Source organism: Grus americana, chromosome 15 (genome assembly GCF_028858705.1).
Source record: "Grus americana isolate bGruAme1 chromosome 15, bGruAme1.mat, whole genome shotgun sequence".
Lineage (NCBI taxonomy): Eukaryota > Metazoa > Chordata > Aves > Gruiformes > Gruidae > Grus > Grus americana.
Window position 1 is genome coordinate 12,725,784 of NC_072866.1, and position 18,817 is coordinate 12,744,600.

An 18,817-nucleotide genomic window follows, 5' to 3' on the forward strand; every position below is an offset into this window, starting at 1 on the left:
GCCTGGCACCAAAAGACCAGGCTGAAGACCTCCTAAGCTAAAAAGCACACTTTTCTACGTCGTCCACTCCAGGGCCATGCTCCCAAGCTGGGACAGCAGCAGATGTAAGTCTCTGGGTCACATGCAATCGATGAAGCATCCTTTACCCAAGCATTAGCTGCGCCAGCCCCCCTGCCCCCCGCCAACCTGCCCTGCAGCATCCGGACCTTCTCAGCCCGTTCCCTCTTCCCAAAGAGGTACGAAACCTCCCAGGACCAATTTACCCCATCTGTGCAGCAGGGAAAGCATTTAAGGCTTGGAGGTGTATCAGGGCCACTGCAAGCAGGAAAGAAAAATAAACAGGCGCAGGATCTCTCAGCAAACTGGCAGCCCTGAGAAGCGGAGCCGGCATCCCTTGGTGCCCTGGGTGGGTTTGTCGGGCTCTGGGTGTTGTTGCCGTTGTGTGCTCTGAGCTGGCACAGGTACAGCTGCAGTCTCCGTGCCGGAGACATAAACACATCCGAAACCTGCACATCAGCTGTCACACTTCCTAACCCATTTTACTCTGAACTTGTTGTCCTGCCCTCCACCCGGTGGGTGACCAGCTTTGCCACCCCCTTGGCCAAGAAATGCCTCCCAGGCAGTTTGGGCTGGGGCTGCCTTCCCCCGTTCCTGCCCTCCCCACTCATCCGGGCACTCCCCTCAGCTCACAAGGATTTCTCAAGTGTCTGCAGGGATGCTCTGCATGTGCGGGGGCATTTACAACCTAACCAACTTCTGCAAACATCGTTGTGCTCCTTGTTTCAGTATCAGTGCTGAAATCCCGGTGGGAACCTTGGCCCTTCATCCCACCATGCCTCAGTTCCCTATTTGTGCTCTGGGACCACTGTTCCCAGTGGCATGGGAACAACATTTGTGGACCTTTTCCTCCCTTCCTTGATGCTCTGGTGCTTTCCTTTTACCTGACTCCCTCCCGTGTCCCCTGTTTGGATATAACTGTGTGCACCTCTTCCCCACTGAGCTGATGAAAGAGCCTCCCCGTCCCCCACCGTCGCCCTTTGATACTCCATCACAGTGAGCCCCTGTTTTGCAGAGCTAAGAATTAAAAGTGACTGGCAATGCTTTCAGGCCCATCTAACGACTTCCAGAGCCTTAATTTAATTTAATTACCATCTCCTTCTTATCTTAATCATCCCGCCTGTGTTTATAAACAAAACACTGACTCCCTGCCCCACGGGCTGCAACCTGAGCGCGGCACCTCCCATCTGCACAACTCATTACATTCCTCGCTCGGCCCATCTGCCAGATGTCCGCAAGGAAGCCCGTGCAAGCCGCAACTGGAAAGCCGGCGCAGAAAAGGCGCTCCATTAACAGCTCGGCTTTCATCCGCCGGCCCAGATTTTCCTGGAACGCCCTCTTTGCTCCGTGCCCGGGGTGAGGTATTTGGGTTGGGGTTGCTCAGCCCATTCTCTGCTCTCCTGTTGGTGGTGGTGGTTCCTGCTGCTGCCAGCTTGGCCCCGGCCCTTCAGTCAGGATGTTTATGTCAAGCAGACAGCCTGACTAGTTGATTTTTGGAAAATCTGGGATGCTGTGAGCAGCCAGAGCAGTGTCTGCAAACTACTGCCTTCAAATATTCTGCAGAGAGCATGCGATGAGCTGTCTGGGGCAGAGCTGGGCTCCTGGGGACACCCCGCTCCTGCCAGCGAGCTAGGTGCTGTGGATGGAGCTCACGTGGTGGCTCTGCAACCCCAAAATGAGCCCAGAAATGGAGGAAAAGTCATTCCGTGCTGCTCCCGGGGATGCCAGGGGTCCCTCCCGCCTGATGTGGAGCATCTTCTTCCTGCAGCACAGATGTAGGGTGAATGATGATGCAGCTGACTCTATCCCTACCCCGTGGACTTTGAGACCCTGTTTTTGAGGTTCTCCTGGTTGCTCCTGAAGGATGTCCATCTTCTGAAAATCTGGCTCTTCCCCTCTAGGTAATCCTGATCCTGATTATCTCAGCCACAGCTGTAGAGAGCTGGAAATCTTCCGGTAGAGCTGTCATTTGCTTTATCTCATGATGTTGATTTTTAGTCCTTCAAGAGCCCAGATTCCTGCCAGTCTGGACAAACATCGTTGAGATAACCCCACTGTTATAAAAGGTGAAGTGAGCTCCTGCTAACCGAAGAGACTCTCATAAACACCAGAACAAGGGACTTGGCTCAATGCAGGCGTAAAAACAAACTTTGGCTTTGACTTCAAAAGCCTCATAGTTTAAAAAGCAGTTATGATGCAATCCCCTTTGTATGCGAGCGGGGACAGTAATGCTGGTTTCTGCAGGAGGGCGGGATGTGCCAGCTGGCCCAGGGGGGCATTTGCAGAAGACTTTGCAAGCCTGGTGTGGTTCAGTGGCAGCAGGCCCAGGGAAAAGGGCATCCCGCTCCCAATGTTCAGATCCTGCCCCCTCCGGGAATGAAGCTGCTGACAGGCTGCCCACGGCATGGAGGTATGGGGAGGAAAAGCAATATCGTGCTCTGCTTTCTCTCCTTTCTGCCATACCTGCATTGCTCCCTGAGCTTTCTCTGGCCTGCTGCAGCGTGGCAGAAGCACAGAGCATCGCTCTGCCGAGACGGGGTGTAGCTGGGATGAGTGATCAGCTTAAAACCACATGCTGGGAAGAGCTCTCAACCAAAATGTAAAAAGTGTCCCTTTCGCCATCGCTGGGGACTCTTGACAAATTTGTATCTGTAGGGCAGGCTGCACAGTATCTGTTGGCCCCAAATGCTTTGAATAATCATCCACTTGCAAAGAAAGCAACAGTAACTCTGGGCTGCTTTTATTTTCCTGACATGCGGATCTCGGCCAACTTTGTGTGTCCCATCTCACAGCACATCCCGGGTCACAGAAGCTCCTAATTCCTTTCCATGGTGCCCGGTCCTGGACAGTGAGACACCCCAGGGGCCAGGGGATGCTGACAGCGCAGCCACAGCCAGCCAGTGTCCGACAGCATCTCTCCTGGAGATGTTTTCCTGTCCCCCCGCAATTTAGACAGCAGCCAGGGAAGTGTCCTGCTATCTGCCATCTCAAAAGCAGAAGATGTCTTCCTGGAAAGGGGCACCCATGAGGTCTGGTGCTTTTGTCTGGGTATGAGCAAAGTGAAGTTTGAAAAAAGGTTATATCTTGTGTTAGAGCGATGGATAAATCGGGAGGACCCAGCTCCCTGGCAGCACTTCTAAGGTGTTTGTGCAGCTCTTCTCTGCAGCTCAGGTTGCAGTACTGATTTAGGGGAAGATAGGTTCAAGTCCCTGTGGAGAAATCCTTTCCCAAGAACTGCAGCCTCAGCACTGCCCTGTGTCCTTGGATGGACATCGCCATCTCTGCGAGCAGAGGCAGGTTATACCACCGGCTCATGGAAGAGAGCTGCACGGTGAGAGCTCCCGCTCCTCCGCAGCACCTGGGGAGCAGTCACGTCTGCTGGGAGCAAACACGTGGGACCACAAACAGCTTAGAATAGACCACATACAACCATCTCCATGTCTGACGTTGTGTTCCCCAGGCATTTATTGGGGTAAATGAGATCAGAAAGCCCTCTGACGTGGCCACACTCTTGTCCTCTGGGCAAAAGAAGGGAGCTGCGGCAGAGCGTTTGTACTGAGCTGTTCTACTCGTGCTGGTCACTGGCAGGAAGGACACAGGTTTTTCCTACTATAGCTTAGTCATGGGACTAATAAAGCCTCTTTAATAATTGTTCGTCGCTTGTACACACACATGCACACGAAGGCGTGCTCAGAGCTGAAGTGCAGAAGGAGTCAGCACCTGGCAAAGTCATTATTGGCTACTTTAATTTATTTTTAATCTGATGCTAAGAAAAAAAAAAGTAAAACACAAACCGTTGCCAAGAGAAGAACTAGGCTCACATGGGAGGAAAGGTTTGCAGGATCTGATGGTGGTGTGTGGGCAAAGAGGGAAACTGAGGCAGGAGGGAAACTGAGGTGCTCTATACATGAGCGGGATGGCCCAGCAGGTTGCAGCGGGGAGCCCTCACTGTGCTGAGGGGGGTCCGGAGGTGTGTTACGGGGCTGAGGTGTGGATGGGGCACAGGGGACCCCGCATGTCCATGTGCTGCTCCCTCTTGCAGGGGATGGAAATACATATTAGCATGAAACCCAATTCCCTGGTACAAACTGCAGCCGCTCCCAGAGGTCTCTGACGCAGACCTTCCCAGGTGTGCCTGAGCTGGACCCAACACTGCACAGGTTTAATTGAAACCTGTGTCCAGACTACTGTTTAGTGGAAAGTAGAGCCATTCAGACACCCTCTCAGACATCCCATGCAATAAAAACTTATCAACCCATAAAACACACCCTCCTGAGTGCATATTCCCGGGGCAGGCTGCGATAAGGGGTTCAAATACAGGAAAGAGCAGAGAGAGCTCAACAGCAAAGGCACTTTAGGGAGGTCCTACATAAACTACAGCCCATCGGTACATTAAATAAGGGATGGGGCATACTGTGCCATCTGTACAGTGGCATTGCACATGTGTCTGCAAGGTGTGACGGAGACAGGGCAAGCTCTCTCCTGGTGCGGTGCCAGGCAGTGTCCCATGGGTGATACGCTTGGGTCCGGCATCCCTGTTTGAGCTTTTGACCACACAGGGATTCAGTCCGGGGACACTGGGGTGGGTGCAGCCGGTGGTGACGGCGTCTGCTGAGTGTGAGGCTGAGCAAGGCAGGGAGGGTTACCTGAGGGAATCACATCTGGCAGAGTCCAGTAAAACCTTTTTTTTCCTCTTTTTTTTTTAAATTTATTGCAGAATAACACATAAAGCTTGGTAAATATTATTCAAATATTTGCGAAGTCAAGGCTGGTGTGTTCATGTCTGACAGCAGCTTCCTTGTGTCCTTTCTCTGAGATCGGAAAGATCAACCCATCTGAAAGGAAAATACTTCAGTGACATGTTTACTTTTTTCACAGCTCATTTTCTCGCCTGGATGGGAAAGCCTGAGGCCATCAGCGGGGTTTAAATGCCACCAGCCTGCTGCCAACTGGCAGGTGGAGGTACCCGCTACAGCATGCCAGAGTCCTTTACCCCGTCTCCCAAATGCTCTCTGCAGAAGTTAAGGATTTCATGGCAGTTGGTGCAAGGGGCTGGAATGTCCCAGTCTCCATTTCAATATTTCAGATGATCTGAGCGTCCACGCCAGCCCGAAGTTGTGTCTCTTGCTCTCCATCCATTTGATCTTATTCTGCTCTTGCCTGTTGGCCTGGAAAACCCTCTCCCATCTCAACCCTGACATTTCGGGATACCATGACCCATGAGCCAAAACTCTTCCATGTACAATGCTAAAACAAGTAACACTCAATAAATAAACTGAGCTTCCCCACCTTGTCTGAGTAGGCAGCGTTTCCAGTCCCTGAATCACTTCTGGGGCTCTTTTCCTGGACACTCTCAATATGCCACCCTTCTCCTTGGCAAGGGAACACCAGAGCTGGGGACACCACTCTCCTTGCTCTCATCCCACTGCCACAGCCACAGCAAATAAAATCTCCATCCTTGCCCCACCACATCCAAGGACAGTGGTTGCCCTCGTGGCTGCTGTGTTGCACCAGGAACACAGTCAGAGTTACTGCAGTACTTTGCGACCACCAATCTGAGGGCCTTGGGAGTCTGGACTACCTCTGAAGGACCACAGGAACGTTTTTAGAGGTTGTCCCGCTGAAATAAGTCTAAAATCCATGGTTCTGCCATGGCTTTCACATGCTTTGCTTCCCAAGACAGAGAGGTTGTCCCATCCTATAAATACCACCTTCTTTTTTTGTTCCTGCGGTTGCACTAAAAGAGACAGTTTTGGCTTGCACCAGGCTGAGTGATCTGGCTTATTCTGTAACAGCCATTTACAAATGTTATCAGAAGGGCTTTATTTTTTTTCACAGAACAGGTAAAACTGGGGAGGTTGAAGGACCAATTTCTGTGCAACCCCACTGGAAAGGCAGCTGCATGACTGCAGTTGCCCAGGGCAGCTGCATCTCCCAGCTCCATTTGCCCTCCCATCAGGTGAGCTGTGATGGTTTTGTATCATTAGCACTTATCAATCTATCTAAGCAGCAGAGTCCACTTCAGCTCCATTTGTACCATGGCCAGACGCCAAGTCAAACCACACAACCAAAGGTGTTGCATCAACAAGATCATCTTTATGAGCCCGAATCCTAGCCTGGTAGAAATGAAGAAGTTAGCAGAGATCTATTTTCATCATTTTCTAGGACTGGCATCAGTTACACCCCTCATTTAATTAACTACATGTTGCTTTGTATAAAAGCCATCTCAGTATTTCAGCTGTGATGGATGTCAAGCTGGCAGCCTCCAAATAGCCCGAGGGGCCTCGTTGCCCTTTCTGAAATACTGGCTTCTTTCTAGACCTCCTCCCAGCCTGAGACATAGGAGCAAGTTTTGGGTCTGGGAGACCAAAATGCCCAGGCTGCCCTTCACAGCACAGCACCGCATCTGCACATGAAGGCGATGGGTATCGATGAGCGCTGGTGGGATCTCCTCCAGGCATGGGCCCTGGGAAGCAGGATCCAGAGGCACGTGGAGGTGTGGACAGGGTCTCACTTGGATTTTTCCAACTCTTTTTCTTTGTGAGCAGGGTGAGGATTTGAACTAAGCCCTTCCCAAGTGCAGCTCTCGAGCATTAATCCAACAGGGTGCCTCTGTTTCCATGACCCTATTTCCACCCTCAGCGTTACACTCCACTCCAGCTCCATGAGCTGTTCCAGATGTTTTGGAAACCCCCTTGCACTTTGGTAAAAGCTCCAGAAAAAAAAGATAATTTCTCCCAGCAGCCAGATCTAAAGGAGAAGGAGGAGAAGGAGAGGATGTGAGGAGCAGAGGCATGGTCAGATAACCTCTCCCCAGGCTACGATCCACATCAAGTACAAAACAGGATTGATGAAGTGCTGCGGCAGGTCAGAGCTACCCCAGATTACTCTTGGAGATGGAGGCTGAAACCCTGCAGCGCCTCTGCCTTCCCACCCGTGGGAGCTTTGCCCCTGACTGCAGCAGACAGGCATCTCCCTCCGTGCCTGCTCCCCAGTCCTGAGGGGCTGGAACCCTGCCATCGGCCATGGCAGGAGCGGACAAGATGGATACAGCACGTTCTGGAGTTGCAGCTCTGTCCTCAGGTCCCGAGCGTGCCTTGGCTTCAGCTGAGCTGCTGCTGAGGTGCAGATGGGGTTTCAACCCCGCTTCCCAGAGCTGCTCTGTGAGCAGGAAAATTGCAGTCAAGGTGTGGATGGGTCTGGGTTGAACTTTTCCTGGATTAAACCCTTTGCAGGGCACACGGCATCCCCCCACACCATGCTCTTGCTGACAGTTTATATCCCTCCCTCTTGCTGAAATCTCGCACAAACAAATGCTTCGTTTATAAAGCATCCCTTCACGTCCCTGCTGAAATTCTCACGCTCTGCTCAGTTCTATCCATAACTATATAGAAACAAATTATATATAAATCCAGCACCAGAAATAGAGAGTGACTGAATCAGCAGCCTGGATTCAGCCACCACCCAAGTCAGGAGACACTGGAAGCTGGACCTGACTCCAGACTTTGTGGCTGGAGCCCATCTGCAACTCTAAAAGCCAAAATGAAAATAAAGAAGAAACCAAGTAACATGGCATCTCCTCGCCTTGACCACAGGCTCCCTGGGGCAGTGACTATCTTTTTGTTTGTCTCAAGAAGAACAATTTTACTGTCTGCAAAGGAGGAGCTGAGCGGGCTCAGGGAGTCTCGTTGCAGGAAGGGGCAGAGAGGAGCAGAGCTCCTGAGGGGAAGCTGGGCTTGTTGCTCCTCCAGCTCTGGAGGAGCAAGCAGTGGGATGGTCAGCAACAGACAAGGCTATACGGAAGTCTACACTTACCCTTCATCATTCCTCAACACCACTGGGTGCCCCAAAATCTCCCAAAAATATGGTACCATTGGCTATCACCTCCTTGGCTTCCCCTGGTGCAGTCCCAGGCTCCAGGGTGTGACCACAAGGCAGCTGTTCCTGGTAGCCAGCCCTGTGCAGGGAGCCAGGCAAAGGCATTTGGTTAAAGGCACGTCCCAGCCCCTGGGCAGGTCAGGGCCTGAGGGGTCTGGTATGGTGTTTGGTCCTTTACAGCTGAAAAAGGGCCACCCTTGCCCTCGGACATGAGGAGTTGCAATTTAGTAGCTCAAACTTGCGTCTCTCGGTTTGAGCTATCCTGGTCACATCAGGAAACAAATGCATTTGGTTCCCTAAATGGGAGGAGGCTTTTTGTCATCGTCGTCATTTTTCTACTTTCGGTCTTTGTCAGCAGCCCTTCCTCTTCCTCCCTGCTCTCTGAAATAGCAGAAAGCTGCATCCTCCTCCCCAGCTGCCTCTTGCAGGTTGCTGCAACACCCAGCACTTATGCCCAGCCAGAAGCCCTGCATAGCAAAGGTCAAAGCCCATGTGGAGAGGACCAAGTCTCCAAGCTCAGGGTTTTGTTGACTTGGTAGCCCAAGGCAGATATGTATGGGGTCTTGCTGGTACTCACCCCCTTTGGATGTGTGCCAGGCCCTGCTGGGATGAAAACGCCCTTCCCACCCCTCACCTTCCACGTGTCATCCTCCCTTCTTCCAGAGGCTGGGGAGTGCACCCTATATCCCTCTGCAAACATCATGGTCTCTTTATGCCACTGATGCAGTGGTGCAAATGCCAGCCTGAGTGGCTTCAGTGCAACAGGACTAAGAGAAGAAAGCAGTGGTGCTGCAAGGAGTGGGTCAAATGCTCAGAGATGGAGGAAGGACATGCTCTACACCCCAGAGACACAAGCCTCTCAGTTCCTAAACTCTTTTCCTTGACCAAACCCAGAGTTCCTCCTCCAGAAATACCTCTAAAACCCCGCTAAGTTCCCTGGAGATCTCCCTGGGATGGAGTTCATGCTTCCATCAGCAGCTCCAGGAGCCTGGCGTGGTGCCTATCCTATTGTGTCCCAGCACTACCCACCGCTGATCTGCCTAGAAGCGAAACTGCTCATCCTCCTCAGAGGCGGTCTGTCTCTGGCACGTCTCGCCAGCCCTGATGGATGGTGGCTCTCCGGGCAGAGCTTCCCGGGCTGGCTGCCTCCTGGGAAGGGGCTGTGCTCTCTCTGGGCTTGGTGCGACTTCCTCCTGGGTAAAAATTATTTGCACTTTTGTGTGCTTAGGAAAGGTCACCCAGGGCTGGGCTGAGCAGCTGGCTGGAAGAGGCTGGAAGGTTTGTGACACTGATGATTTCATAATTTTCTCCTCTTTTGAGCCTTTTCTGCCTCCTTTGGTGCTAGTTACTATCTGACCTCAACCTGGACCTTTTCTAGTACTCAGCCTGTAGCACAGCTATTTTCAGGGTTTATGTGGATTTCGAACACGGGCATGGGAAGGCTCATATGATCCTGGCATCTGCCAATGACTTCTTATGTTAATAACTCTGAATAAAAAATGGTGGAAAAGGAGAGCTACATAAATCCTGATGTCCCCAGACCCTAACCGTCCTTGTGAAACCTGCTGGGAGCTGTCAGGGCTCCAGTGCGTGGGATGCACCTGCATCTGGCTGCTCCCTGAGCCCCAGAGCATCCCCCAAACCTCACAGGTTGTCTCCCTCCTTCCCTCTCCCCCAGCTCCAGGCTTCCCTCTCCTCCCTGTCTTCTCCAAACCCACCTGCAGGCGTGCGACTGCGGCTCCAACCCACGCGTTGGTCCTCGGGGGAGGAATCCAGGCTTTGATATGAGGAGCGTGGCCCGCCTGTGCTGTGCTCAGGCCTGTTGCCATGCGGTCTCCCTGGCCAAGGAGCTGGCATGAAGCTTGCAGGGGAGAGCATCAGCAAGAGACGGTCGTGCTGTTACTTGTGCACATAGCCGAGCGCAGGAGCAGAGCACGCCGCCAAGCTGCAGCCCCTCTAGTGAGGTGCCTCCTCCTCCCCTTGTGTTGTGGGGCGGTAAATCATTCGACACAGAATCAGAGCTGCTCAGACCGAGGAAACCTGGCCCTCGGAGACTAACCTCACCTGGGAAGCTTCTGGGAAACGCTTCTGAATTGGCAAGAGTTAGCAATGAGGCGATGGGGGATGGAGGGGCTTCAGCAATGCCGATGCCATTCCCCAGGAACCAGGAATTCAACATAAAAGTGAGCAGGGAGACTTAACATGTATCCCCCCTCCTCCTGGGGATCTGTCATTGCTTTAGCTCTGAGCCAGAGACCACCGTGGAAGGACACGCAGTACACCCACACGCTGACTCCGAGGAGCACGGCGAGGCCCAGCGCCAGCTCTCCTCCTTCCCCATCAATCACCGGGACGAGGAAGACAGATGTCTCCCCAGGGAGTTTGGAAGGTATCACCAAGGAGCAGGATAAATCAGGTCCCTGCATATACAACGGGGCAATTATTTACGGATGATCAAATATTGGCTTTCAGAACCCCAGGCAATAAACAACAGCCCGTGCCAGGTCGTGTGTTTACCTTCTGCCTGCACCTTCACAGTGCTGAGCAGGGATGGTGGGTGAGGACCAGCACCAGCCGTGCCCCAAACCCAGCACCCCTTTGCAGCTGGAGCCACTGGCGAGGGCAACGGGACCTGCTTTGACGTAGCTTTACCACCTTCTCCCTGGGGAACCGAGCAAGAAACGATGAAGTCATGGTTCACAAAGCCTGGCTGGGTAATGACACAGCAGGCATGAATACCGACTGGCTGGGATGTGCTGGATCCAGTGATGTTTGTGTTGCAGCACGTGTAGCTGCCCTGAGCCAAGGAAGTAGGGGTAGATACAACCTGAGCTCAACCGCTTGCTCTGCCTCATGCCTTTCACCTCTGGAGGACCCTGGCTCTGTTTCTGGCTGCAGCCTGGCCGTCCCCATGACACGGTGGCAGCAAACAACGCCGTGTGAGGATGCCCATATAAGAGCAAACTTGAGCTCCAGATTATAAACGAAACCCTCTTTCATTTATTCATCTGACCCGGTGGTGCTGGAGCTGATAATGCTGGTTTCCTTTTAAGCGGAGGCTAGTCATAAATAAAATAAACCAGGCATGCTTTGTGTTTCCACTGCCTTGCCTTTCATCCCTGCTCCTCAAAGCCCGGCAAAAGGGAAGTCCTGAGCGGCGGGTGGGAGCTGTGCTGGGGACAGCAGCATCTCCGGGCTTGGCCTCAGTTGCACTTGTGCCCATTCACGGCCCCGGCAGGGTTGGGATCACCTTCCCCTCTTGCCGACACCGGGGAAGAGTGCAACGACAGACAGAGATTTTGCCTGAAATTTTTCACATTCACAGCACTGCTCAGGACTGAACCGGGCTCCTTTTCTCGGTTACTGGTCAACAAGCGTAAAAGCAGAGTTCCATACCCAGCAGCTGCCCAGATGAATGCCAGGGAAGATGATGTGCCCTCCCCTTCCCCAGCACCAGCGCCTAACTGGGAGGATGATGGGACATGCTAAGGAGCAGCCAAAGAATGGAAAATCTGACAAACACAATGTCCCCAGCAGCCACCAGCGCTGATGCGGTTCCCAGTGGCTCGGTGGCTCGTTAGTGGAGCTGACACTCCAATGAAGCACATGAAGCTTGGTCAACACCGGACTGGAGCCAGGCAACGTGTGCCGGGGGTGTCAGCTTCTCCCTGTTTCTCTTGCCACCTTGCAGGGTGTGATGTTTTTCTTTCCTTGCTCTCCGGCGAGCTGCCTTGGGATGTTCGGGCTGGGCAGCTGCAAGGGGCTCCTTCTGCAACGCACGTTGAGAGAGACTGAAGTCGCTTTAAAGCAGATATGAGACTCCCATCCCAGAGCAGCAGCGAGTGTTGCATCAGGCTCTTCTAGAGTTAGACCCATGTGTGATTTTTCTTATGATTATCATTTGTCTCAGGGATTTGTCTGGAGTCTCCAGCCCTCTTCTGGCCAGTCCCGTAAAGCACAGCAGGGTGAGATTGCAGACGTATAGATAAAACAGCCTGTTGCACGGAGATTTAACTGAAAAGGGTTGTATCCATACATAGTTTTTTTCTCTCCAGCCCTAAGCCTGGAGGAGCATTGGCACCGTCCAGCCCTGGCGTGCCACTGAGATGGCTGGTCTCTGGATGCTGCTTGTAGACAGCAGCGTTGGAAAGAGATTTCAAGCAGAGCAACCAGGGAGTTAACACAGAGCCGTGTGTCTGGGGGAAAGGGAATCAGGGTGAGCTGGCAAAGCAACGTGCCAAAACCCTTCCTGGGGTAACACGTTCCTGAGGCGGCGTGGCTGGAGCAGAGGGCTGACTCCCGATTGCACAGGGGAGTTTTAGGAATTCCCTGGAGGAACTGAAATGGCTGCAGAGGAGGGATAAAGACTGCCAAGCAGCGGATAAGCAAGTCTGGAGAAGCCTCGTACAGAGGCGTGCACTGGGGAAATCACAGCTCCTGATTTGGTCTGGTGGGGGAAGGCTCTGGGACACCTGTCTGGATTTGGGGTAACCCAGACTCACCCTCTGAGAAGGAGCTGAGCCTGCCTGGAGCACACAGCCAGCGGGCAATGCCTGGGAGGCTCCGCTTGCACCCAGGCTATTGTTTCATGGTATGGTTTGGGTTTTTTTTTTCCTGCAAAGCTATTGTCCTAAAACAAAGAGCATGGGGTTTTAGGAAAGCCAGTGAGTCGCTCTGGCTCCAGAGTTGGAGGAAAAAGCCTGAGCAAAGCAGCTTTGCACATGCGAGTCCACTGGCCACACGTGGCTGCGGGCCAGGAGCGCTGGGCTGACTGGTTTGCATTGGTGTATTTAAGGAATGTGGGTTGATTTGTAATCACAAGCCTCCAGTAGGTATGTATTGCTGAGGTGCAGTGGATGCTATATATATGCATGTGAGTACATATACGGGTGAATATTAGGGGACAGGGCTGTGCAATAACGCGTGAGGACATATATAGCAATATAACGTAGGTGTGGGCACAGCCAGGTCTGTGTGCTCGTGTTCTGGCTGGCAGGACAAAGATATGGGACAACACGTACCAGAGTGTGGAGAATACACCTGGGGTAATATCCAAAGGCACCATTCTCATCAGGGCTTGATTGAGTTAATCATGGGTCGGATGCCTCTTTCCTACGAGAGCTCAGAGTAAAACCTGAGCAGGTGTCAGAACCTGGAGCATCACATGGTGGGTGAACTGCAGAGCCAGGCAGTGCAACAAAGAGAAAATCGGTGTACGACGTGTAGAGGTGAGCACTGTGTTCAGGTCCTGAAAGTCCAGGCCGTGTGTTTGGAGACTTCTAGAGATTAATGGAAATAATCACACGTCCAGAAACACACCCGGTGTAGCGCAGGGGAGCCTTGCATGAAAATTCCCGTGGGAAGTGCGGTGCCAAGCTCCTCGCTGAGTGTTTCTGCCACTTTGTGAGCAACAGGAAAAAGACTTTGGGATTAACAACCAAGAGCGGGACATGAATAATAACAGCTTAAGGAAAGGTGCAAACTCATGGTTGTATGACCAAATGGCTGGCAAATGCATAAGCAGGTCTGCTAATGCGTCCCCTGCAGTTAACCAAGCCATGTTTATCATTTCCTTTCCTACGCTAGACTCCCCCTACCTCAGACTATATCTGTCTTTTCTGTATGCCAGTGGCACATAATCAGTGTTTTTGATTTTTTTTTTCCATTCATCACCAAAGAAAGGGAAAAGGTAGGGCATTAAGAGCTAACCACCCAGTGCTGCCTCCAACATCTGAGATTTGAAATGTATTTCCAGTCCCTTCTTCCTTGCTAAACAGACAGATGCTATGATGGCTTCTGAGCAGTGGTACAACAGGCAGAAGGCAAATAAAGGTGCGCCTGTAAAACGAGTTGGTATTTGGGCACCATTTACTGGTGAAACACACGTGTTTGCATCTTTCCCCAGAAACCTTTCTTGCCCTCACTGAAATGCCAACAGGAAGCAAAGCACTGAATTGTGGGAACTGCTGAGCATCTCAGAAGTTGCTATCCCCAAAACTGGAGCAATCTAAATTCCTCCTCTTTCCTTGGGAGCTTTCCCATCTCTCCAAACCTGCCTTCACTGGCTTTTTTTTGCTCTCCCACAGAGCAGCAATGTGGCTCCCAGTGCCACTTGGCTTGATGCAGCTTTTCTCAGCAGGGGAGCAAATTCAGTGCCTGTTGCTGGTGGTGGCACTGACAGAGGCTGCGGTAGGAGCTGGAATGAGACTCAGCACGGCCAGGACATCACCCTGCCAGGACAGGCTCTGTGCACGGATTTGTGGCAAGCGCTTGGTTTTACTAGACAAATTAAAAGGCTACAGCAGCTTCTCTAGAGATCATGACTCACGCTGGTTTCTGCACCACGTGGGTGAGATGCGGCCCCTGGGCACAGAAAGGAGACAGTATTTGTCCCACCACAGCTTGCTGGACAAGGTCCTCTGCTATCCCACTGCACCCCGACCTGCCCTGCAGGGCCCAAGCCTTCCCCAGTCCCCTGATTTCATTAGCATAATTATGATAAACTTTGCACAATTATATAGCTTGCAGATCACTCCTCTCCTACGTGCAGGACTGTAATGCTGTCTGGTTTTGCTCACTGCCATGGTGGGTATCTCAAAAGCAGCCCCTTCTCCCCACAGTCCCTTGCCTGTCTGGCAGGAGAAACGAGCAGGGAGGGATGATTTGACGGGGGGAAACACAAATTTGGGTTCAGCCTATAAGCAGGAGACACATGTGGCTGGGCAGATCGGAGAGGCCAATGTCCAGCATCCTACAGCAGCCCAAGGAGGGATGGGTGGGATGTCCCTGGCCTTGCCGCCACCACCACCTCGGCACCTCGGCTGCTGGCTCACAGCTCCCTTGCACGTCCCGATGCTGCCATCTGTAGCACAGAGCTCCGCTCCGGTGCTCCCCGGCACGACGCCTGGAGAACCAGGAGCTGAGCAAGGAGACCACAACAGAGCTCAGCTTCACATGGTTTGGTTTTGTAGGAGTCCAAACGGGCAAATCCCAGCCTGGGACTTGGATTTTCAGCCCCGAGAGAGGCTGTTGGCTTCTATGTCTGCTGCATTGCATTTTTAATTGTCTGCCAAGGGCACCAGAGCCTGGGATAGTAGCTCTTATTCTGCTTATCTGCTGGAAATAAAATAAACACATTAAATAACATCAGCACTGCAGCCCATACAGTGAGGAGGTTTTAACCACAAAAGCCATGGATTCCTGTAGGACCAGCCGGGGAACATCACAGCCTCCAGTGCATGCAGAGATGGGGCCAGCATCTGTTTTTAATGCATTTACTCTGTAAAGAACGGTGGAATGCGCGGCCATCCCTCCCTTCCCCAGCTCAGCTTCACCCAGCCATACATTAGCACATGCTGACTGTCAGTATGAAAACACTCATCACTGAAATTCGTTTCATTACTTCCCACTTCTTGGTGCCTTTCCATGACAGAAAATATCGGACAAAGGCTCCCTCGCCCTGCTCCCAAATCCCTGTATTGTCCCCAGCGGGGAAGGGAAACGCAGAGCCGGGTCATGCTGAGCTCAGCACAGCAGCATCCTGAGCCCCGCCAGCCCCGGGGCGCCGTGAGGTGGAAAAGCGGCTGTGACAGAGCTGGCATCAGCTTGTTTCAGGTCCGGCTCTGACCCACAAAGAGTGATCAAAAAGGAAAACAGGGAGAAAAAGAAATCTCTGCTGGTCAGGGTGAAGCTGAGCCCTGTTGGAGCCACCATTTCTCTTCTGCCACCTCCCTTCACTCTGGACCTTGTGGTGGATGGGACTCCCAGTATCTCCCCCAGCTTTGGAAATCCCCACCCTTCCTTCATACATTAAATGCATCTGCCCCCTCGGATTACAGCCTGAATGGCCATCTGCCCTGTCGCTACCACACACCGGCTCCATCACGTCACAGCTCAGGATTGCCCCGCCACTGCTGCCTTTGTGCGGGCAGCGATTAGCCCTGCACGCATGAGCGGGCTGACCCCGCCGGGCGGGCAGCGGGATTTGCTGCTCCCCATCTCCCAGCCATGCCCGACAGCCTGCTCTGAAAAGGAGCTCTCGGCCCACTGTCGCTGCTAATCCCCACGCACGTGGGCTCCAGGCCAGCAGCCCCTATATAGACCCCTTCGGCCGTGCACCTGGGGCAGGTCTGCGGCGCAGGGGCAGGCGAGCGGGATGTCACTGCGGGTAAGCACTGGGGACAGACGCCGGCACAGCCTGGTCTGTCTGATGGGTGACGGTGCAGTGTCAGGCAGTGGATAAAGGAAAGCAGCACAGATAATGCTATAATGGGGTAATGCTGTAATGGGGCAATGCTGTCCCGACGGCAGCACTTCTGGCTTGGAGGGTTTAAGCTGAGACCAAAATAGGACCAGTGCTTTAGCAGAGGAGATCTGTGCTTTGCCATCCATCTCCACTGGGACAGCTGGCAGCAAAGAGGGAACTGCTGTTTCCTGTGTATGTGGTGTGTCTTTTCCTGGGGGTGTTGTAGTGATGACAAGCTAAGGGTCAAGGCAAGGCTAACCTGGGTGCTGCCATCACCACTCGCTGTTTGAAACCGTATTGTCAGCTCCATCAGCCCTCCGTGTTTCATGGGGTGACCACTGGTGTGGTCAGAGACTTGAATGACCATGCACAGGTTCCTAAAGCCACCCTCCAAAAGTAGCCGAGCAGGAGGGCATGAGGTTGGCCATTGTCATGTTTCAGCTCCCGCCCCAAAAATGTGCATGTCCCAAAAATGCATTGGAAATGGGAAATCATGGCAGAGAAAGAAACAGGGGAATGAAAGTGCTGAGCTATGGGGAGGGAAAGCAAAGCATGCAGCTGGCAGGGGAGATGTCAAGGCTGGAGAGATTTTCCCAGTGTGAGTAATAAGTTTGGGAGAGGGGGATGCTCAGAAATGCAAGATCATTAGAGTGCTAAAAAAAAAAAAGGGTGAAATGGCAAGCACTTCTTATTAAAATGAGTTATTTAATAAAACTATGAATTATTCAAAAAGGAACATTTTCCAGCTCATTTTATACAAGTTTAACCTTGAAGATGGGGGAGGTGGGTGAAATGAGGGATCAGGCAGGAGCTCATGGGAAGAGTCATCCATGTAACGCTGGATGCGGACAGGCTGGATGCCATGTTACACCCATTCCTTGATCAGTCCTTGTCTTTCACACCCTGCTTCAAAGTATCACAAAGTTTTCTGCTTCAAATTTTGTATTGTCCAGGCAGGGAAAGGGAGCAGAGCATCTTTGTGCCCTGCCAATAGTGAAGACATTCAGGTTCTTTAATTTTTGCTCCCTGATCCCACCCAGTTCTTTACAAAAGACCTTGGGGGCAGGAAATCCCACCTCATCGACTGAAAGTTGTACAAACTTCATTTCATGTCACTTAGAGCCTCTGAGATTATTTAGGAGTGAAAAAAAGGCAGGGACTGAGAGTGTGCCTGCATGGGAAGGGGGGAGGAAGGAGAAGATGATGAGAGGGTGAGAAAGATGGAGAAGTGTAAGGAATGAGTAGGGCTGTGCACCTCTCCCACCTTGCCTTGCTTCACCATCACCTCCTCAACGGCAGTTCGAGGCCCGGTACCCAGAGGGGATGTGTCCCGGTTGGAGCATCGTGGTCAAGGGCGAGACCAGCTCCAGTACGAGCATGTAAGGACACGCTCTGCTTGCAGGTCTCCTGGCTCAGGAGAGCCAGCAGCATTGCTCCACAGCTCTCCATTACTTCTTTCTCTTGCCATTTTAGGTTTGAAATTAATTTGCTCTGTGACCCCGGAGACCAAATTGCTCTCCACTTTAACCCCCGCTTCTCCAACTCCAGAATCATCTGCAACTCCTTCCTTGCCAACCACTGGGGGAAGGAAGAGGTTAATAACACCTTCCCCTTTGAAGCAAAGGAGCCATTCCAGGTAACCCTGTATCACTCCATGGGTGTCCTCAGGTGGGATAGGAGTGATCCAGCCAATGTTGGGGTCCTCCTCATGGATCCTGCCACCACCATACCCAGTAACATCCCCTCTCTGGCTCTGTCTTCTGTAAATATTTCTGTTGTCCCCTGATTTTGCTGCTCATTTACACCCAACTCGGGCACAGACTTGCAGAGCCTCAGCAATAATCTCTGGATGCTGCATTTGTCTTCAATTTAGGCTTTGCATTATCACCAGCTTCTGCTATCACAAAGTGAAGAACTCAATTATTCCATCCTTTTGCCCAAAGAGGGGGTGAGCAGCATGTGTGTCGGCTCTGGCAGGATTTGAAGTGGCTTGTAGATGTATGTGCCCAGATCCGGGCACTCACTGACATGATGGCAGCAAGGTCCAGTGAGGATGTGTGGCCACATCGTGAACCTAACACGGTATCTCTTTCAGGTTGAAATCTACTCTGACCAGGACTATTTCCACATTTTCATCAATGAAAACAAAATCCTGCAGTACAAGCATCGGCAGAAGCAGCTTTCATCCATCACCAAGCTGCAGATTCTCAATGATATTGCCATTTCTTCAGTGGAAGTCACCAAACGAGGCCTTTACTAGAGAACAGAGTTGGGACAGTCTTGAGATCATTCCACCTTAAGCTACTGATCCCGCTGGAGAGCATCTCCTCGTCTTCAGCACCCAACACATGCCATCACTGGCCAGGGAGATACTACGCATGTGTCCTCATAATGGAAGTGATGGTCATTCCCATCGCATGCCACAGCACTACGGCAGCAACCAGCCACGTCACTACTTGTGGCCCAGATCATTGAAAACCTTCTGCCCCTATAACTTAGGGTGCACAATGGGGCTTGTAGGTTTTATCATCTTTGCTGTTGGGTAGCCTGACAGATCATGTCTGCCTCGAGTAGTCTGGACACCTCAATGTTACCCTAGAAATTACATTTGCCCAAAAATAGGGTGTAGTCCTCAGT

General features: G+C 52.2%; 1 protein-coding gene across 1 annotated transcript; it reads left to right on the forward strand.

The window, feature by feature from the left end:
- The first annotated feature begins 16,090 nt into the window (after positions 1-16,090).
- Positions 16,091-18,440, forward strand: GRIFIN (galectin-related inter-fiber protein). The gene is made up of 4 exons (XM_054842402.1): positions 16,091-16,102; positions 17,480-17,559; positions 17,654-17,816; positions 18,276-18,440. Exons 1-4 carry the CDS (start codon positions 16,091-16,093, stop codon positions 18,438-18,440), a joined length of 420 nt encoding a protein of 139 aa, XP_054698377.1.
- Positions 18,441-18,817: the final 377 nt, after the last annotated feature.